The sequence below is a fragment of the Cotesia typhae genome, unplaced genomic scaffold (assembly GCF_013202065.1).
Source record: "Cotesia typhae breed Kobodo isofemale line unplaced genomic scaffold, CoteBio_Ctyphae contig_83, whole genome shotgun sequence".
Taxonomy (NCBI): domain Eukaryota; kingdom Metazoa; phylum Arthropoda; class Insecta; order Hymenoptera; family Braconidae; genus Cotesia; species Cotesia typhae.
Genome location: NW_027423769.1, coordinates 2,615,880 through 2,635,484, shown reverse-complemented (window position 1 = coordinate 2,635,484; position 19,605 = coordinate 2,615,880). Strand labels below are relative to the sequence as shown.

The 19,605-nt window shown below is 29.6% G+C and overlaps 3 protein-coding genes across 4 annotated transcripts; 1 reads left to right on the top strand and 2 right to left on the bottom strand.

The window, feature by feature from the left end:
* Positions 1–1,122: 1,122 nt before the first annotated feature.
* Positions 1,123–11,920, bottom strand: Dsd (attractin-like protein dsd). Of its 2 annotated transcripts, none has more exons than XM_074251934.1 (8): positions 11,261–11,920; positions 9,836–10,183; positions 9,565–9,746; positions 7,792–8,701; positions 6,105–7,387; positions 5,333–5,714; positions 4,920–5,154; positions 1,123–4,749 (listed from the first exon to the last, which is right to left on the bottom strand). In XM_074251934.1, exons 1-8 carry the CDS (start codon positions 11,569–11,571, stop codon positions 4,504–4,506), a joined length of 3,897 nt encoding a protein of 1,298 aa, XP_074108035.1. In that variant the 5' UTR covers positions 11,572–11,920; the 3' UTR covers positions 1,123–4,503. The 2 variants fall into 2 exon arrangements, with proteins under 2 accessions (XP_074108035.1, XP_074108036.1); XM_074251935.1 differs by having other exon boundaries at positions 1,124–4,749; positions 4,920–5,133; positions 11,261–11,919.
* A 1,338-nt stretch (positions 11,921–13,258) lies between these two features.
* On the top strand, positions 13,259–16,888 carry LOC141533402 (uncharacterized). The gene is made up of 4 exons (XM_074252276.1): positions 13,259–13,694; positions 14,555–14,801; positions 15,421–15,645; positions 16,273–16,888. The coding sequence occupies exons 1-4, from the start codon at positions 13,259–13,261 to the stop codon at positions 16,700–16,702; spliced, it is 1,338 nt and encodes a 445-aa protein (XP_074108377.1). The 3' UTR covers positions 16,703–16,888.
* A 592-nt stretch (positions 16,889–17,480) lies between these two features.
* Positions 17,481–19,171, bottom strand: Crif (growth arrest and DNA damage-inducible proteins-interacting protein CRIF). The gene is made up of 2 exons (XM_074251833.1): positions 18,579–19,171; positions 17,481–17,884 (listed from the first exon to the last, which is right to left on the bottom strand). Exons 1-2 carry the CDS (start codon positions 19,046–19,048, stop codon positions 17,545–17,547), a joined length of 810 nt encoding a protein of 269 aa, XP_074107934.1. The 5' UTR covers positions 19,049–19,171; the 3' UTR covers positions 17,481–17,544.
* Positions 19,172–19,605: the final 434 nt, after the last annotated feature.

The following is a 19,605-nucleotide window of genomic DNA, read 5'->3' as shown; positions in this document are numbered from 1 at the left end:
GGGTATCTGATTTCGAGGCATATGTTATTCAAACGGTCAATCATCGTCGACATAAACATCAACATTAATATCAAGAGTTCTATCACTACACACTATCAAGTACGAGCTCAGTGCACTGACGTATTTGTGTTACAGTACTAGTACGGAGTATACAGAGTTTACAGAGTAAAAGTATAGAGTACCTACACGGGACATAGGTATACTATAGTATATATTGTATGTACAAACACTTGGTATATAATGTAATAGTTAGCAGTAACTGACTTGCGCTTGCTGGTACTCAGCTAAGCCAATAAACTGTCTTCGGTTTGTCAGTTTTATCCAGCTGCTCTTTATTGGTGGTAGTACCACTCTTCACTCTAATCCGAGTCTATTGGTACATTCATATTTATACATACCTTTGGAGAAAGTTCGCTAGATTCAAAAGTTTTAGCTACCGCCATCTGTTATTTGGCGCGCTATTTAATTTTTGTTTTTTTCAGTTACAAATTTTTTTTTTATTATTATTATTATTATTATTATTATACTGAAGTTATCTATGAAAATAAAATTAGCTGATATTAATTAAATAATTTTTAATTTTTTTTCGACAATTAAATTACAAGTAAAAAAATACTTCTGAATAATTGCATGGATTATTTTTTAAATTTTCTAAAAGTGAATTTTTTTCATTATACTGAAGTTAGCCGTCAGCTGTCAATTTAAAAAATTTTTTTGACAGATTATAAATTAAAAAAATTACAAAAAAAAAAAATCTAAAAATTTTCACTTTTAAATTTTATTAATTTTCACATGTGCAATTTTTATATAATAATTCAATTGCTATTAAATTCCAAATAAATTTCTAATGTCAGTCAACTTCATAATAATAATGTTAGCCGCCGTTTTTAATTTTTTAATTTATTAAATTAGAACTAAAAAATAATTTAAAAAAATTGCACTTATAGTTTTTCACAGATAAAAAATTTTTTTAATTTTTTTTGTAACAATTTTTTCAATAAAAAAAATTATTTAAAAAATGGACTTGTAGAAATTTAATAAAATAAAAAAATGCAATTTTTTAGAACAAACATTTTTGTTAAAAAAAATTAAAATCGTCGGCTAACTTTAGAATTATTAATTTTTTTACTCTAAATTATTGAAAAAAAATTTTTTTTCGATTAATTTTACAATTGAATGTTTTTCATTTATTAAATATCTTAATTTATTGACTTTTTAAAAAACTCCAAAATTTCATAATTGGTTAATTTTTTTTTTTCTATAAATTATCAAAAAAAAAATTTTGACTTAAAAAAATTCTAGAATATATTAAAAATGATTAATCATTCAATAGTTCAATTTTTTAGACTCTAAATTTTTTTTTAACATGATTGGACCCTACTAAAAAAAATCTTACCCAAAATACACATATAAAATCTTCGAGCTTTTTCCAACACAGTGTAAAAAAACTCCACAATAAATATTACAAAAATAACAATAATATAAATAAACTAGTGATGAGTAAATAATTTTTTAGAATTAATATTTAATCGTAAAAAAAAGAAAACAATGTATTATTTTTTATACTAATTTATATACATATATACCATTTGTTTTTAATAAGAACAATCTGTATTAATAATAATTTTCACCCACGCGTTTTTAGAAACATTCATGCTACAATTTATTCAATTTCGGACAAAAATATGGCTATGAGTTAAATATAAATGTTATTTATTAATCGCCGATTGCATTATTAATATCATTATCATTAATAATAATAATATATATATATATATATAAATTTATCAATTAATATTATAGTTATTGAAAACGTGTCATCTGCCAGTCTTAAAAACATTTGAGCTGCATTTCATTCAAAATTATTTGATTACAATTTAATTTATTAATTCGTCTAAAATTTATTCTACAATCACATTCTTACATTTGCTCAAATTTTTAACCTTTGTCACAATTATATAATTTACGTAAATAACTCTAAACTCATTAGCATTAGTCATTACCAAATTGTCCTTATTTTATTATTCGTAATTCGTAATACAAACGCCGATAAACTATCATTCTCAATATTACACTTTATCTACCTTGTTCATCATTATAGACTAGAAGTTTGCTTACATACAAACAGAAAAAAATGAAACTTTAAATAATTACGGTGTCAATAAAAAATAATGTATAATTATAATTATCATCATGTAGCCAATATTATTCACTGAACTCAATTACCATTGTATAAACATTTTTTTTTTTTATACTTCAATATGCCGTTAATGATACATTTTTAACGTAAACAATAATGACGTCAATGTAGATCAATGGTAATGCACCTCATTAAGTCAAAAACCTCTAAAACATATGTGTGTTATTAAAATATCTAAAGAAAATTTTAGTCAACATACATTATCATTATTATTAGATTAATATTGTTAAATATTGGGCAAGATCCGAACAAGAATAGATTCACTGTTAAAAATTGCGCCAAGTCTACGTTCATAAGAATATTAATAAAAAAAAAAAAATTTTTTTTTTCTTTACAAAAAAAAAAACGTAAAATAAAAAAATTAAAAAATCCAAGTAACCAATATGATTTTTAAAAATTAATGAAATAATTTTAGAACGAATTTCATTAAAAAAAAAAATATTTAAAAATTTTATAAAATCATATCGGTTACTTCGATTTTTTTATTTTTTTATTTTATATCTTTTTGTAAAGAAAAAAAAAATTTTTTTCTCAGTAGTCTTATGAACGTCGACTTGGCGCGATTTTTAACAGTGAATCTATTTTTGTTCGGATTGTTAAATATTGGGCAAGATTAATTAATATGTAAAAAAAAAAAAAAAAAAAAAAGTAACTATTGTAATTACACGGAAAAAAGTAAACTGTAAAATTCACTCGGATTCATTGCAAAACGTAAAATGTAAAATTACAGTTGACTTTTTTCTGTGTAAAAAAAAACTACTGTGATAAAATTCATTTTTTGACTCCCAATTGGAGGTTCGATGTTTTTCACTAATTTTACAATTAATTTAATCTCAATTACAGTTACTTATTTTACGTCCGGCCTATATAATTCCCAGTAAAAAAAAAACTTAAAAATAAAAAATACATAAGAAATAAAAATTACAAAATTTTGAATACTATAAAAAAAAAAAAAAAATTCACACTAATTGTATGATTTGATTAATATATATATTATAAATATATAATATATATACAGAGCGCGTTATAAAAAGTACAAGTTTTAAAATGTTGGAAAAAATGCGTCGCTTATTCTAAACATTCGTTATTTTTTTTTTAAATTAATTAATAACTATTTATAATTGATTACAATCATTCATCGATATACATTAGGTGTCAACATAAATGTTAATTAATATTAATATTTATATTTATATAAATTTACGAATTGGACAAGAAGTATCAGATATTTAAATTTACTTTCTCATTTGCTTAGTCATTCACACTATTTATTTATATTCATATTTATATATTTATATTTATATATATTTATAAAAATGATAAGATCGTTTAATCACGGGCATACCTTAAAGCTAAAAATAATTATAATTATAAGAATCTCATTAGATTATTATTTAATATAATAAAAATAAAAATATTAAATAAAACCAAGTACAATGTCAAATAATTCTTAATTTTAAATTTAAATCCACTACTGTACACTTGGCTTGTTCATTTATTTTTTTTTTGTTTGTTCATTTTTGATTACCAATAACAATAAACCAATTTATCAATAACTAAAATATTAGTGTCGTACTATATAATACAATTTGATCTTTGACACTGGTATAATCCAATCAATACTACGAAATTAATTATAATGTCTTGCCAATTTTGTAATTTATTAAGGGGCAAAACTAGTGTGAAATTAATTTTTTTTTTTTTAATATTTCTAAAATTTTAAATCGATATCTCAAATAGTTTTTGAGTTACAGACATTTAAGGAGATCCAAGTATAAAAAAATAATACGTAGAAATACTTTTGTCATGCATCTTAAAATTAATTAATAATATTTTTTTTATTTCCCAAAAATCGCCCTTTTTTTTTTTTTGGCTGTCACACTAGTTGTGTCCCTTAATTAATATTTAATAATTTATTTATAAATAACCAAAAATATGGAAGTGTTTAATATAAAATAATAAAGCTAAAATTACAATAATTAAAAATAAAAACGGCAGAGAAGACATATTAAGGCAGTCGGAGAGTAAAAAAAATTAAAAATAAAAATAAAAAAAAAATTAATCGATTGAACAAGCTCGGAAGCTCTTCGTAATACATATTAATGTCTATGTATTTGAATAATAAAATTAAAGAGGATGAAATAAAAAATCTAAAAAAAGATTAGATTAAAGAGGAGCGTCCGGTTGAATGTTTAATTCACCGGCGACACAATAACAAAATCTATTACAGATGATCCCTGTGAATTGAATGCACAGACGGTGAATTTAAAATATTTGTGTATTACCTGTAGGTGTATTAATCGTTAAATACAAGTTGAATCGGGATGTTGACTGGCAGATTTACGGGTTTTTTTGGGCTCTTTTGTTGTTAACTCTTGCGAAGGCCTTCGAGGACTACCCAGTGTGACTAGAGCTGACGCAACAGCTAATCCAGCACTTTGCCCTGACGGCGTGTACGCCTCGCCGCCGGTTGGTAGTCTGACTAGCAGGGACAGAACTGCTGCTCTGTTTCCATTGCACGGCTCCAAAGCAATAGGACTGGGAGCATCCTAAATATTTTTTATTTGTTATTATTTATTAATTATTAAATTTAATTAAAAATGGCGTCGAAATAAAAATATTTTTTTACTTTTGTAATAAATTTTTTTAATAAAAAAAAAATTTTTTTTTTCGGTAAAAAAATAATTTTTCTAATAAAAAAAAAAAATTTTCAACAAACCTTTTTCTTCTTTTGACCATTATATGTATCTAAGTCATTGCGCTCGGGATCCGAGAGAACATCTCGCCTCTCAATTTCGACAAGAACTTGACTGAAAGCCCGGCTGGCCATTTGCTCCATCTCTACCAGCAATCGCTGACGCCTCCGGTACATGTCGTATTTTTGTTTTATCTTCCACAGGACAGCAGCCACCAACAGCAAAGCAAGGAAGCACCTGTGCGGTGTCATGTAATCTCTAGTTTACAAGTTAGTACTGCCTCAGATTTATTATAATAAAAACTAATGCGAATGATCGGATGTGATGCGCGTCTTTACTTTAAATCTATTATTAATATTTATACTAATACTAAAATTAAAATTAAGTTATTGTAAATGCTGATGCCTTAAATAGTAATACCACTGATAATACTTACGTAGAAAATGTGATGAAAAATTGTTGTAAATTTAGTTTAGAATATTGTGAAAATGATATTTGGATCCATAGTGGAGGTTGAAAATCGTAAACGTAAACGTAAAATGTCGTTTGCGTATTATTATCTTCATTTCCAAAATTGTAGTCAGCCTTACTGAAACGATGTTTATACGTCGTACAATTGGCACCGAGAAGAAGTGGTTTTTCTGGACTATTGCCCTTTTTTATTGTTATGTTCATCTTGGCTAGTACCGAGCAAGTTATGGAAAATTCAGCGTCCACGTCAGGTTTGGATGGTGAATTTTTAAAATTTATCGCTCGATAATGCCGGTCTTCCTTTTTACTCAAATTAAATGTAAATTGGTAATCTATAACAAGGTCATCTGAAAAACAAAATATCAATCATTATTATATTATTTACAAATTAGTAAAAGTAAATAAAATCTATTAGTCATTCAATATTTTATTTTAATTGATCAAAATCAAAGCTAAGAAAAATTTTTATTTTAATCAATTTTTCATATATTTATATATATATATATATATATATATATATATATATATATATATATATATATATATATTATGTACATAATTTTAATTATAGCATATATGTATGTTTATATGAAAAATATGTCAAAATACATGTGGGTACTCAAATGAAAGATTTTAATTAGTGTAACAACGGGATGAGCTTATATCTTAAGAAATGTCAACATTTAAGAAAATACAGTGCAATTTAATAAAAAAGAAAGGAAAAAAAAAAAACTTACAAAAGCAGGATCCCTTGGTCGGATCTCCATTATACAGACTAGAAACATCACACCGTTCGCAGTGGTCGCCGATGATTCCTTTAGTAGTACAAAAACATTTCCCAGTTTCACTGGTGCATTCAGTGCCCTGATCATTACAGGAGCAAGGCTGGCAAGTAGCGCCATTGAGAGGACTGCCATAGTAACCAGTCATACATTTATCACAATGAGCTCCTCGAGTTAAGTTCCCACAGGGTTTGATGCACTCAGTAGTATTAGGATAACAGGTGCTGTGGCCATTGCACTGGCAGCTGGGACACTTGGTGAAGTACCACCTATCAACCGGACAAGTGTCTTCAGAAGTTCCGAGCTTAGGACCCCTAGCTCCCCCAGCGATGCACTTTCCCTTGCCAGTATTGGAGCCATCATCGCACCAGCCGCACCCGGGGTCCGACCTGCAGCTCAAGCACGAGGAATAGAAGCTGCACCATTCGCGGCCGGTCTCCGTAGCCCGACACCTCGAGTCACTAGTGGTCCATTCCCGACACTGTCCGTAAGGAAAGCTAGCCGGGTAGGCATTTTTGTCAACACACTTGTGTTCATTCTGGCACCAGATGCAGTCAGACTCGGTGCAATTCCTACAAGAAATGTATTCAACACACGGACTTCTGCAAGTGTCCAACGACAATCGCTGAGCTTGAGCCTGGATTGATCCATTCATGATATTTATGTCGCGAATTTTTGGCGTAGGTTTGCAGCGATCCGGCCCGTTGGACCACGACCAATGACAGTTAATATTATTGTAGCAAGCAGGACATGTGTGAAGCTGGAGACACTCGATTCCAGTGTGAGCGTCGCACTCCTCCAAAGTGGTGATTCCCGCGAGTGGCGGAGCATTGGCCGTGCGTCTGCACATTTCATACACACAGCTCTTTCCGCACCACACGCAGTTGTACGAAGTTTGGACGCAGGCAGTGCAATCAGTCAGCAATTTACAGAGCTCCTTGTGCGAGGTCATTCCTCGGGGCTGGGTGTCGTCGATGCACTGCATGTATCTCCCGTCGTGGACGTCGTCAGTCCTCAGTATGTCACGAGGAACATCACCGACATGCAGACACTCGCTTCTCTGCTTGTCCCAGATGCACTTGGTGCCTGACCTGGAGATCAGACAGGAGTTCTGGGTCTGAGGCGTCAAGTGCGAGCAGCTTCCCGGAGTGTATTTCAACATGTCTGACAGCATTTGTCCGTCAAACCCTCCGTATATGTACATTGATTTCTCGAAGACTGTCGCGGAGTGCCCGTACCTATAGAAAATTTTTAAATTGTAAAAAGTCACGTATACATTTTTTTTTTAATCACTTTATTAAGCCTAAAATTAAAAAACTAAATTTCCAAAGCTAAAAGGGCGTGTATTTTAACTTATACGCCCTTTTAGCTTTATGGCCTTGAAAACTTAATGACCTAAAGCCAAAAAGGCGCACAATTTTTTGAGATATGCTCTTTTGGAATTTTTGACAAATCTTCAGAAGATAGTGAAATTTCTTGTGTCAAAAAAAAAAAAAAAAAAAAAAAAAAAATTTCGCTCAAGAAAATAATTAAGAAGAAAAATATTTTCTTGGCTCAAGTGAACTTTTTTCTCTGTGTGGTCCCCGATTCCTTATTGGTTGAAATTTAAATTCCTAGTATAATAAAAAAAAAGTGGCCGTACCTCGGAAGATTAGACATCTCTGGAGGCATCGGGAAGTTGTGCCAGGCGTCGCAGGTTACGTCGTAGGCGATGGTGTCGGCAGAGTAGCACAGAGCGCCGTGGGAGTGGATCGTGTCGTTGTGAGTGTTGCCTCCGAAAACGATCATGAGTCCCCCGATTATGAAGACGCCCGTGTGGAAAAACCTGGCAGACGGGGCTGAAGTCAGGAGTCGCCAGACTCGGTGGTTCGGGTGGTAGGAGTAGATCCGGTTAGTCAGGCTCTGCGTGCTCTGGGATTCGGACACGTACCCTCCGTAGACGTAGATGAGGCTGGTTAGGGGATCATACGCGGCGCTGTGCCCGTAGCCGCCTTCAACCGGGAACCCCATCGTCTCGACGATCTTCCACTCGCGTGTCCCGAAGGAGTACTCCTGGACGATGTTGAGGTAGCCGTAGTGAGGCGAGTGTCCGAAAATAATCACCATTTTTTCGCTCTTGTCGTAACTGTGGATCAGATTAGCGGTATGCCCGGCTACTTTCAAGGGACCGCACATTGTTTTGTTGTTGCAATTGTGCCTTACTGTCACGTTCTCCCACACTTTTGCGGATACGTCGAACGCCCACAGTTCGTTTGTTACCGTTGAGTTCTTAATTACGCCGCCGTACATGTAAATTTTATCACCAAATAACACACATGAGTGCGCGTATCGCGGCGCTGGACGCAACCCCTCGATGTGTGGTGTCTCCCAAACGTTACCATTGAAATCGTAAACATATATCATCTTGGATTTATGAAAGCTTTCACCACCGACTACGTACAATGAGTCACGCCAGACCACTGAACAGTGACTTGCTGAGCCTTCTGGTGAAAAGTCATTGTATGATATCGTTTCCCAGTAACCACGTTCCACTCTTTGGCTACAGTCTGAACCTGTTTTTTTTATTTTCAAAATAAATTTATTTGTTATTATTATTATTGTTACTAGATTATTTATAGATTTTTTTTATTTTATAATAAAAAAAAATCTTTTTTTTGTAGACACAATTTTATTGATAATTTTTATTAGTTTTAAAAATAAGTCAAAACTTATAACAGCGAGATTTTCGATATTAAATGTAAAGAAATGAATAAATAAATAAATGATATAATTTATTGTAAAATTTTTTTTTTTACCAGAAAATACAGTAATTAAACTTCTTCAATAAAAATTATGTCTAAAAAAATAAATAATACTCATTTATTTAATGATTGATCTACATTTAATTTTTTATGAGCAGGGTCTCAATTAATGTTATTTTAACACAATTTTATTGACATAATTACAATTAAATTCTCATCTGTGTGATAATAAAATGTCTATAAATACAATAAATATGTAATAATAAAGAATTGTATAATAAAAATATTATATATTTGTTACTTAATAAAATTGTGTTAAAACGAAAAAAAATTTTTTTTTTCATTTGTAATTAAATCACAAATTATAAAACTTGTTTTCAGTCTCTCCGTTCTTGCATAGAATAATTTATTTGAAATATTTCGTAAGCCCCTCGACAACTTTATAAATCTAATAAAAATTTAAATATTTGAGCGAAATTTTTCAACACAGTTATTTTTATCCACAATGGATAATTTAAAAACAACCAAAGAATAGAGATAAAATTTCTTAAAAGATTAATAAATAGTATTGTATTCCAAGAAATTTATAAAATATTCCGTGATAAGACCGGAGGTAACTTTTTTTAATTTTAACGATAAAAAAATGCATAAATAACTAGTAATTATTTTTTTACCTTTAAATCCCGGCAAACAAATACATTGATGTCTCTCGCGATCACACTCGCCTTGATTGTGATGCTGAGAGCAATTATTGGGACAAACCGGAGAATCACAAGCCTCACCAGTCCAAGTTGCATCACAAGTACAAACTCCCTCGATACAAACACCATTTCCTGAGCAATCTATATGCGAGTACCTTATATCCAATATAAAAGATTAATATTTTACGTAACGTAATCTTGTAACGCATAATATAAAAAAGCAAATCAATAAAATCAAGTTTACCTGCTAGGACAAGCGTTAGTTTTATATGTAATATTAAATCCGCTCATATTATAAGCTACGTCGGAATAAAAATGTAGGAAGACGCTGCCAGATCGTGCTATTACTTCCGGAACCCGACGGATGTGGTAATCATCCTTGTGCATCAATCCGGTAAATACGCCAAGTAGCGGTGCCTCAACGCTATCGCCGTCGTATATATACAAGTGATCCCAGCCACATTCTGTCGCAAATTCTTCAATATGCATCCGAATCGAGGAATTCTGGCTGCTCTCGATCAGCCACGAGCATTTAACATCTGTCGAGTAATTCCCAGCTCCATCGTGGATGCTTCCCGACGCTGCTGTCAGTCTGAAAAATATACACAGCTCATTATTAATTCTTCTTTACATTAACTTTGTATCTACCAAGATATTTAAATATTCTATACGTGTCATAAGTCCTTTTTTTTTTTTTTAGTTACTATGCACAAGTATACTGATAAATTATTTAATCACTATTTACAATACAAATTATTTTTAAAAGTATGAAAAAAAATTTTTTTTAATAATTTATCAATTTTAAAAATTATAAAAAAGATCTGTTAATTTTATGCAAATAAATTTTTGTAATAAAATTATTATAAAAAATTCCACATGCAAAAAATTTGAATAACTATACGTGCAATTTTGTAAAAAAATTTTTTTATTGTTAATTTCATTACTAAAAAGAGATAAAAATTTTTAAATTATAATAAAATTTTTTTTTTCAAAAAAATTTTATATGTCATAGAATTATTGACAAATAAATGCAAGATGAAAATATTAGCTGTCGATTGTTATAAATAAAATCCAGCGGCTCCAAATTTTATTTAGAGTCTATTTTTTTTTATTTTTATTAATTGAATTAGCTATAAAAAAATATTTTAAAAAAATTGCACGTATAGTTTTTCAAATTTTATTTATGAAAATTAAGTTCGCCGACATTTAAAAATTTTTAGAATTTCTTTTTATTGAAAAAATTATTACAAAAAAAAAAAAAAAAATGTCACTTGTAAAAAACTTCAAAAACTGTAAGTGAAATTTTTTAAAAATATTTTTTTTTGTTCTAATTTAATTATTAAAAAAAAAATCAAAAAATTAAATAAATTTTTAATAAACAAATTATAGCAAGAAAATTTAAATTACAAATTTCATTTTTAAAAGCTCTGAAAAATTATAAATAATTTTTTATGCCTAGTTTATTTTTCAATAAAAATCAAAAAATTGTCAAGTGTCTGCTAACTTAAACCTGATAATAAAATAAATAGAGTGTTGGTAGTGCGTGAATGTGTGCTAATGGGTGTGATGTTAATGATTGACATAACGGGAAGTTGAACGTCGAATAATATTATTAATATTATTAACAATAATAAAAATAAAAAGTAAAAAGTAAGGGAAATGGGTTTACCTGATTTTTCCACTGCAGTACTGACAAGCAGAACCTTGCCAGCCATCATGACACACACAGCTACCATTGACACAATTACCGTTGACACAATTGTTGGAATCGCATGTTGATTCTGATGAGGATGAGGACGAAGAAGAAGACGATGATGCTGTCGCTGTGCTCCATAGCACCGCGACCCACAATAAAACTATCCATAAAAACATACACGGAATACCAGACACCAGTTTACTCCTGTTATCATTTCTCCAGGGGTTTTTCCGGCGGTATTTTGATTTATATATAAATAGAAACATCTGCATGACTTCTGCCATTTTGGTAGGCTTCCATGTCCGATGAGACAATGGCCGATGGCGGCGCAAGACACCTCTTGCAATCACACACCTCTACTCACTTGGCTGATGAAAAAGAGAATGCGGTCTCTGCTCCCTGCTTCGATGATCCGACCCGACACCCGACCGCTTTCCAACCGCTCACCGACGATACTTAAACTTAACACACACGTCGCTGTACACCGCCACCATCCAGACCAATGGACACTCCAATTGTTGTCTCTTGTCTGCTCACCAAGTCACCACTACTTACGTTTACGTCTGTACTCTCTACTCTTTTCTTCTCTGTCTCTACCATATGGAGGGCAGATGGGTAGAGGCGAGGAGATTGTCTTATATGGGGACAAGTTGAAAGATGTCCAGCTGTAGGCAGAAAATTACAAACTTTAAAACTCACCGAAATAGCGCTAGCGTAGCTTAAGAGAATTATGTGAATTTAGCAGATATCAATGAAGTGAAGTAGGCCGTTTTAAATTAAAATTAATAACACTGAAGTTGATAATTTTAAGAATTTTTTTAACAAATAAATTATGGCAAAAAAAATTGAAATTTAGAAATTTAAAAAAACTACAAATGCAATTTTTTAAAAACAATTTTTTGGAACAAATTTATTTGTTAAAAAAATTGTCTAACTTTTATGTCATAAATTTTTTTGAAATTTTATAGCAATTCAATTATTAAAAAAAAATTTAATTAATAAATTTCACATCTGAAAATTAATAAAAATTACAATTGAAAATTTTTAGAAGCACATTTTTAATATAATTAACTTGTTAAAAAAATTTTTAAAATTGACAGCTGACCGCTAACTTCAGTATATAATACTGAAGTAATCAAAAAAATTTTTATTTGAAAAAATTGCAGCTCTAATAATAAAAATTGGATGATATTAAAGTTAGCCGACATTTAATCATTATTATACTAATTTTTGTCTTACTCTAAAAAATAACTATTGGCGGTAATTTTAAAATTTACATTTTCGTTGAAGAACTGTCACCTAGTGGCCAGAATTGAAATTAAAAGTATTACAAAAATTCTTAGCCAATCAAATTATCCCCGACTTGATTTTAAAAAAAATATTTTTAATAAATTGAATATTTAACAAAAAAAAAAATTAATTAATTAATTTAAATATTAATAACTAAAATAAAAATATTTTAATAACAAAAGTAACATTAAAATTCAACCCTAAATTTATTTGAATTGTAAAAAAAAAAAATAATTAAATAATTTTTATTCTAAAAATCAAGTTAAAAAACATTTTTTTTTTTATTCTTAAATAAATTCTGTTAATTAAATAATATTATTTTGAAATTTTAATAAATTATAAAAAATAAATGCGCGCGCATGTATGTAGACTCGGGGTGCCGCGGAATAATCGAAATACGAAACAAACGACGGTACTCTACAGTACGAAGTTGATCGCGCTGTCAAACTGATTCTTCCGATGAATAATAAATTTTCAATAATAATAAATAATAAATTTAAAAAAATTATCAATTATTTACATTTACTGGTGCGGTAATTAACGTGGGAATATTTACCAAGTGATTTAAAAAAAAAAAAACAATGATTTAATAAAATATATCCTAGTAGTTTGAAGGTATGTCCGAGAATAATTAAAAATAAAAAAAATAAATTAGTGAAACTCACAAAAAAAAATAATAAAATGTTTGTTGATAGTGAAGAAATGATCGGACCGTCTTCAGAAATGAGTAATGAATCCGAGACAGTGCGTGGGAAACGTCGGACCTTCGACGAGCTGGATATCGAGAGTTTCTGCGAAGAAATCTGCCAGTCCTCCAAGAAGCACCACTCAATGGAGCTAAATGACGACCCGATGGACATAAGCGTGGCTACTTCTTCTTTTCCGCTGGTCGCTTCTATCCAGGAGCCCTCCAACCCTGGATCCGTCGCTCGGCTAGAAGTTCTCGTCGTCGACGGCACCTGGGACATGGAGAACTTCGAAAAGTCGGACTTTATCCAGCTTGAGTCGACGGATATTATTGAACCTGAAATTTTAAACGATGGTCAGAATATTGCTGGGGATTTTGGCACTGTTCTTTCTTACTGGGAAGTCCCTGAGGAACAAGTCAAAGTTAATAGTATTAATAACAATAATAAGAATAATATTAATTCTCGTAATAATAATAATAATAATAATAATAATAATAATAATAATAATAATAATAACAGTAATCGTAATAATACGAATAATTTTCATCAAAATTCTGGTAATAAAAGTAACAGGAATTATAACGATAACAATCAATTGGATGAAGAAGACGGCAATCTTTCCTGGTTATTGGATTTCAAACTTGAATCTTTAATTGAAGCACCTGATGATAAAATAATTACCAGTGCGTAAATTTTTTTTTTTTTATTCATTATTTTGAGAAAAAAATTTTTTTTTTTTTAAATATGAGAAATTGGCAGACATTTAATTATTTATTTATTTATTTATTTACACTTTGGCCCAACAGATGAACATAAATTTAGCAGATATTTTATAATTTTTATAATTTTTTTTTAACTAATAAATTATGGCAAAAAAAATTAAGAAAAAAAATTGACATTTAGAAATTTTAAAAAATTAAAAATCCCAACAGCTTTTGCCATTAATAGGGCCAGTAAAAATAATTGTAATTTATTTTTGAATTTTCTTAAATATTAAACCAAGTCTGAAAAATCATTTAAAAAAAAATTGGACTTGGAATTTTTTTAAAGCTTTTAAAAAAGGAAATTTTAAAATAAATTTTTTTTGCTATAATTTATCAGTTAAAAAATTGTTAGATGTCTCTTATTATTAAAACAAAATTATGATAAATTAATAGGTTTAAATTTTTAATTTACAGCTAAGCAAATAAAAAATTTTCAAGATTTGAAAAATAAAATAGATTAAAATTTTTTTCAAAAGAAATTTTTTTTTTCAGTGTAGAATTAATTACAATAAAATTTTTTTTAGCAACCAAAAGCCGGCAGCCATTCAATTGCTCGGACAACGCATCAATGTACCAGAGTTTGAAGAAAAGTATTGCTGATGAATCAGTACAAAAACAACCAAGTGTTCCCAGCGGGTTGTTAAAAAATCCAAAATACTCGGAGCGCTATGGCGGGCTAAAGAAACCGCCGTTTACATACACTGAGCTGATAGAACACGCTCTACAGGAACGGGGTGAATTGACAGTATCAGCAATTTATCAATGGATATCGTGAGTGTTTTTATGGAAGAAATGTAAATATTTAGTGTTTAGTATTGAATATTAAATTGTTAAAATGTCGAATGTATTGCGGAGCATCGGTATAAAATTATAGATCGGGTGATTTAAGATAGTTGGGGTGCAGGCTATTGAGTGGTACCTGCTGGTACCATTGTCCGTGATGGGTGGTGGTACCAAGCCGTACCACTCACTCTCGTACCCTCTATCCACTTTACTTGCCGCACTATTGAGCTTTCGAGCCTTTAAGTTAATTTAAAGACACGAGACAATATTTATGTATTTGTTTTTTATCATTTTCTTCCGGTGAAAATATTATCTGAAATTATCATCGCTGCTTAATATGATGTCTTACTCTTGTTGTAATAATTTCTGTTCCTTGTACTTCGTTATCTTCTTTTTTTATTTAGTTTTAGGAGAAGTTAAAATTTTTATAAATTGCCTCGCAGTCGAGCGTGCGAACGGCAGCCAGGTGAAGTAAATTATTACTCGGAAGGGAGAATTATTTTGCAATTGAAATTTCGAGTTTGTCAATTGAAATGTTTATCCGTTAAATACTTCCTGCTAAATAAATTTATGGGTGGTTAATTTTTTTAATTTTTTTTTTTAATAGAGAACATTTTCCCTACTACAAGAGCAATGATGATCGTTGGAAAAATTCGGTGAGACACAACTTATCGATCAATCCTCACTTTCGAAAAGGATCTAAGGCGCCTCATGGCGCAGGACATCTTTGGACAATCGCTAATCGAAACGAAATGCGACCTCGGCCTTTGCTGACAAATATACCTGGAATTTCTGGGAGACAGAGCAAAAGTAGTGCTGAAAATGACGCTAGGTATAAAATATATTCATAGATTTTCATTAAAACAATTTTAATGAAAAAAAAGTAGATCTTTAAAAACGTCGATATTTAAGAAAGTACAGTGCATTTTAACACTGCAATATCTTGTAAAATACTGACATTTTTAAAGATATAAGCTCATCCTGGAGTTATACTCATCAAGACCTTTCATTTGAGTACCCACATCAATTTTTCATATATTTTATATATTTATATATATCATATATATGTATATATGAAAAATATATCAAAAATACCATGTGGGTACTCAAATAAAAGCTCTTGATGAGCGTAATATCAAGATGAGCTTATATCTTTTAAAACGTCAATATTTAAAAAAGTACAGCGCAATTTAAACAAGTAACACATAGTAACTACAGATTGCTAGTATTACTTAAAAAAAATTTTTAAATATGTATTTTATAATTTTTTAATTAATAACAGCAATTTTTTATTTGTTTTCATTTTAAAAAATTAAAAAATTTAACTCGTGGTTTTTATATCAATAAAAATAAATAAAAAATTTCTTGAAGTGAATTTCAATTAAAAATTTTCTACAGACTAACTAATTGTCAAATTTTCTCCTAAAAAATTAAAAAATTAACAAACTTATTTTTTTAGAAACAATGTCACAATTGACGAAGTAGCAGCAGCAACAGCAAGTATAACCCAACCGGAGGTAATGTCTCCAATAAGCCTCGAGCACTGCGCAGAGCAGATACTGAACGGCATAAAGAAGGAAGTACAGGTGCAGTACTTGATGCCGATAATGACAGTCCAGAGAGAGGACCCAGAAACCGGGCATAGACATCTGGAGCTCAGCGCGAACAAGCAAACCGGAACAGATTTTCTGAACCCAGTGGCCAAAGAAGTCGTTGCCGAGGAGTGCGGGCTCATTGGGGAGAGCTACCTAGTCACAGATCTCAACCCTTCAGCCCTGGGTCTTAATTTCATCGAACCTGAATCAATAACACCAGATCACTTGTTCGGCGAAGAACTGAGCTTCCAGTTCTACGAATTGACTTCGCCCTCGCAGCTCCAGTCAGTCTGACAGTCGGAGAAAAACCAATTTCGCGTGATATTGATCGACGGGAGCAAAGTTTTGAGAGTAGCTGACTGCTCTAAAGACCTTGATGAGTCTCAGTCAGCTGGTCAGAATCCAAAGGAAGAATCATTGACGAACGTCGTTAACAGTTGATTACTCTAATTTATTTTTCATGGTACTTAAATTAAAAAACATCTGTCAATTTTTTTTGAGTTTTATAACTTTTAAATTATCAAAAAAATTTATTTTAAAAATTTTATCAAAATTTAGAATTCCAAAATTTAATTTTTTTTTTTTTTTTTTTTTATTATTATTGAAGTAAAATTAAATTAAAGTGTCAATAGCTAGATCTTTTACTTTAATTAATTTGTAATAAAAAAAAAAAAAAAAAAATTGTCAGATACTTGTTAATTTTAGTATCATAATTATCTTATTGTCAGTGACTTTTTTTGATCGATAATCAATCTATTTATTTATTTATTTATTGAAAAATAATATTTATAATTAATCATAGTTTTGGGAATGATGTTTGTAATACTGATGTAATGTTGATGACAATGAAGCTTTAATCATTGAATTTATCTTATTATATGCTTGAGTGTGATACGCTGAAATAATTCACTTTATAAAATTAATAATTGATAATTATTTCTAGTCTTAATCTTAATATAATGTTTAATAAATATTATCCTTTTTTTGTATTAGCCAGATAAAAATATAAACTATCGAAAAATTTTATAAACGCCTTATAAATATTTAATTTTATGGAAATAATATACACCAGTTGTAGTTTTTATTTCGGCAATTTTATATCAATAATTAATAATAACAATAATAAATATATTTATCTAGCTTGCTTCACTTTTAGCGCTCTCGTCAGCAGATTTGTCTTTTTCGTTGAGAGTGTTGCTTGTTGTTAATAATCTTTCCATAAACTTGGCAATGTGGGCCTCTTTCTTCAATACCTTCTTGCGCTTCTTGTCCTCCTTTTCCTTCTCCTCCAGCAGCTGCTTGAACCGTTCGTCACGAGGGTCTATGTCGAAACCTACTGTACGACGCACCTCAGCGACCAGGCGATCCTTGCGCTCCTTTATCGCACGAATTTCAGCTTCTTTTTTCGCAATTTTCGTTTCCAGGTTCTTTTGCCAACTGGAGACTTTCATCAATTTCGCGTCAATATCTATTTCTCTGTAAATAAAATTAAATGTCATGATGGTTTAAAAAATTAAAACTAAGAAAATATTTTTAAAAAATTGCAATCATTGTTTTTTAAATTTTCTACAAGTGAACTTTCATAAAAATTAATTTAGCACATTTTTAATAATTTTAAAAATAATTACATTAAATTTAGCTGTCACTTGACAATTTAAAAAATTTTTTTTAACAAAAAAATTATGGCAAAAAAAATTATTAAAAAAAATGGACTTGTAGGAATTTTAATAAATAAAAAATGCAATTTTTTTTAAATAATTTTTTTCTTAAAGAAAATTAAATAATTATCAAGTGACAGCTAAATTAAATGACACTGAAGTTAGCCGTCAGCTGTTAATTTAAAATTTTTTTTTAATAAATTAATTAGAATAAAAAAATGCTCCTAAAAATTTTCACTTGTGATTTTTATTAATTTTCACATGTGGAATTTTTTAATTTAATTTTTTTTATAATAATTTAATTGCTATAAAATTCTAAAAAAATTTTTAATATCTGTCAACTTCAGTGTCATTAAATTAAATGTCGTAAAAAATATTATAAAAAATAAATTATGGTAGACAAAAAAAAAGTTAACATGTAAAAATTTTTAAAAATAAAAAATGTAATTTTTTATAAAAATAAAAAAATTATTCAAATGTCAGCTGATAAATTTAATAAAATAAAAACCAACCTTTTCAACATTTTCTCAGCATTTTCTTTATTCTTCTGAGCAATCAAATCCCAATTTTCCCACAAGGAATTGGGATAAGCTGTCTTCTCCCACTCGAGACTATCCTCGACCTCTTCCTTGGTGGGCCAAACGCATCCAACAGGAACATCAAGAGCGTCGATACCATGCCTACCCAACATCCGCTGCTTGTACCTGACGGAGTTGTGGTACCAGTCCCAATTCCGGTTGTGAGGCTTCAGTCCGTATAATTTATTCCGATCAAAATTATTGAGCCTTGACTTGTTGCGCTTCTCTAAAATCTCTTTCTCTTGCTCTTCTGTTAAAAATTCACCGTACTTTGGAGTATCCTCGACGGAGGTTATGTCGATGGATTCGTCTTTCCACTCCTCCTTTGCGTACCATCTTCTTGATAAAATTCTAGGCAGTCCATTAATGGTCAGCCGAGATAGCAATAGAGAACTCGAGTTCATAATTATTTGATAATTAATTTCACTTTTCAAAATAAAAAAAAAAAAAATGTATTTTGTAAATGAGTTATTTTATAACCAACTTTACTTTCAGTCTTTTTTTTCGGTGAATTGTTTTGAATGGTAGTAAGTTTTTTTGAGGTTAGTGGCGCTGTTGTTGATTTCTGAATGACACTGAAGTTAGCAGACATTTAAAAATTTTTGATTTTTTTTATTAATTAAATTGCAAATAAAAATGATATAGTTTTTCAAATTTTTTACAGGTGAAAGTTTTTTTTTTTTCAATTATTTAATTGAAATTTTTTTAATAAAATATTTATAAAAATTTTGAAATGTCGGCTAACTTAATTTTCATATTTATGAATTTAAAAAAACATATTCCTTTGAATTACAAAATTATTAAAAATATATAATTCTGAAAATTCTAAATTAAAAAAAAAAAAAATAATAAAATAATCAACTCACTGGCTGAATAACCTTTTAAAGGATGCAAATATGTGACTTGTAAACTATAAATTTGATACTTGATGATTTTTAGAATTTTTGTCACAAATAAATTA

What these genes read in the sequence shown, in the direction of transcription:
- LOC141533402 (XM_074252276.1), top strand. Translation starts at nt 13,259, where the DNA reads ATGTTTGTTGATAGTGAAGAAATGATCGGACCGTCTTCAGAAATGAGT. An exon ending in GGAACAAGTCAAAGTTAATA is followed by an intron (nt 13,695 to 14,554) that starts GTATTAATAACA and finishes AATTTTTTTTAG; the next exon opens with CAACCAAAAGCCGGCAGCCA. An exon ending in AGTGCTGAAAATGACGCTAG is followed by an intron (nt 15,646 to 16,272) that starts GTATAAAATATA and finishes TTATTTTTTTAG; the next exon opens with AAACAATGTCACAATTGACG.
- Dsd (XM_074251934.1), bottom strand. Translation starts at nt 11,571, where the DNA reads ATGGCAGAAGTCATGCAGATGTTTCTATTTATATATAAATCAAAATAC. An exon ending in TTTTTCATCACATTTTCTAC is followed by an intron (nt 5,155 to 5,332) that starts GTAAGTATTATC and finishes CTTGTAAACTAG; the next exon opens with AGATTACATGACACCGCACA. An exon ending in ATGGTCAAAAGAAGAAAAAG is followed by an intron (nt 4,750 to 4,919) that starts GTTTGTTGAAAA and finishes AAAAATATTTAG; the next exon opens with GATGCTCCCAGTCCTATTGC.
- Crif (XM_074251833.1), bottom strand. Translation starts at nt 19,048, where the DNA reads ATGAACTCGAGTTCTCTATTGCTATCTCGGCTGACCATTAATGGACTG. An exon ending in GCTGAGAAAATGTTGAAAAG is followed by an intron (nt 17,885 to 18,578) that starts GTTGGTTTTTAT and finishes TTTTATTTACAG; the next exon opens with AGAAATAGATATTGACGCGA.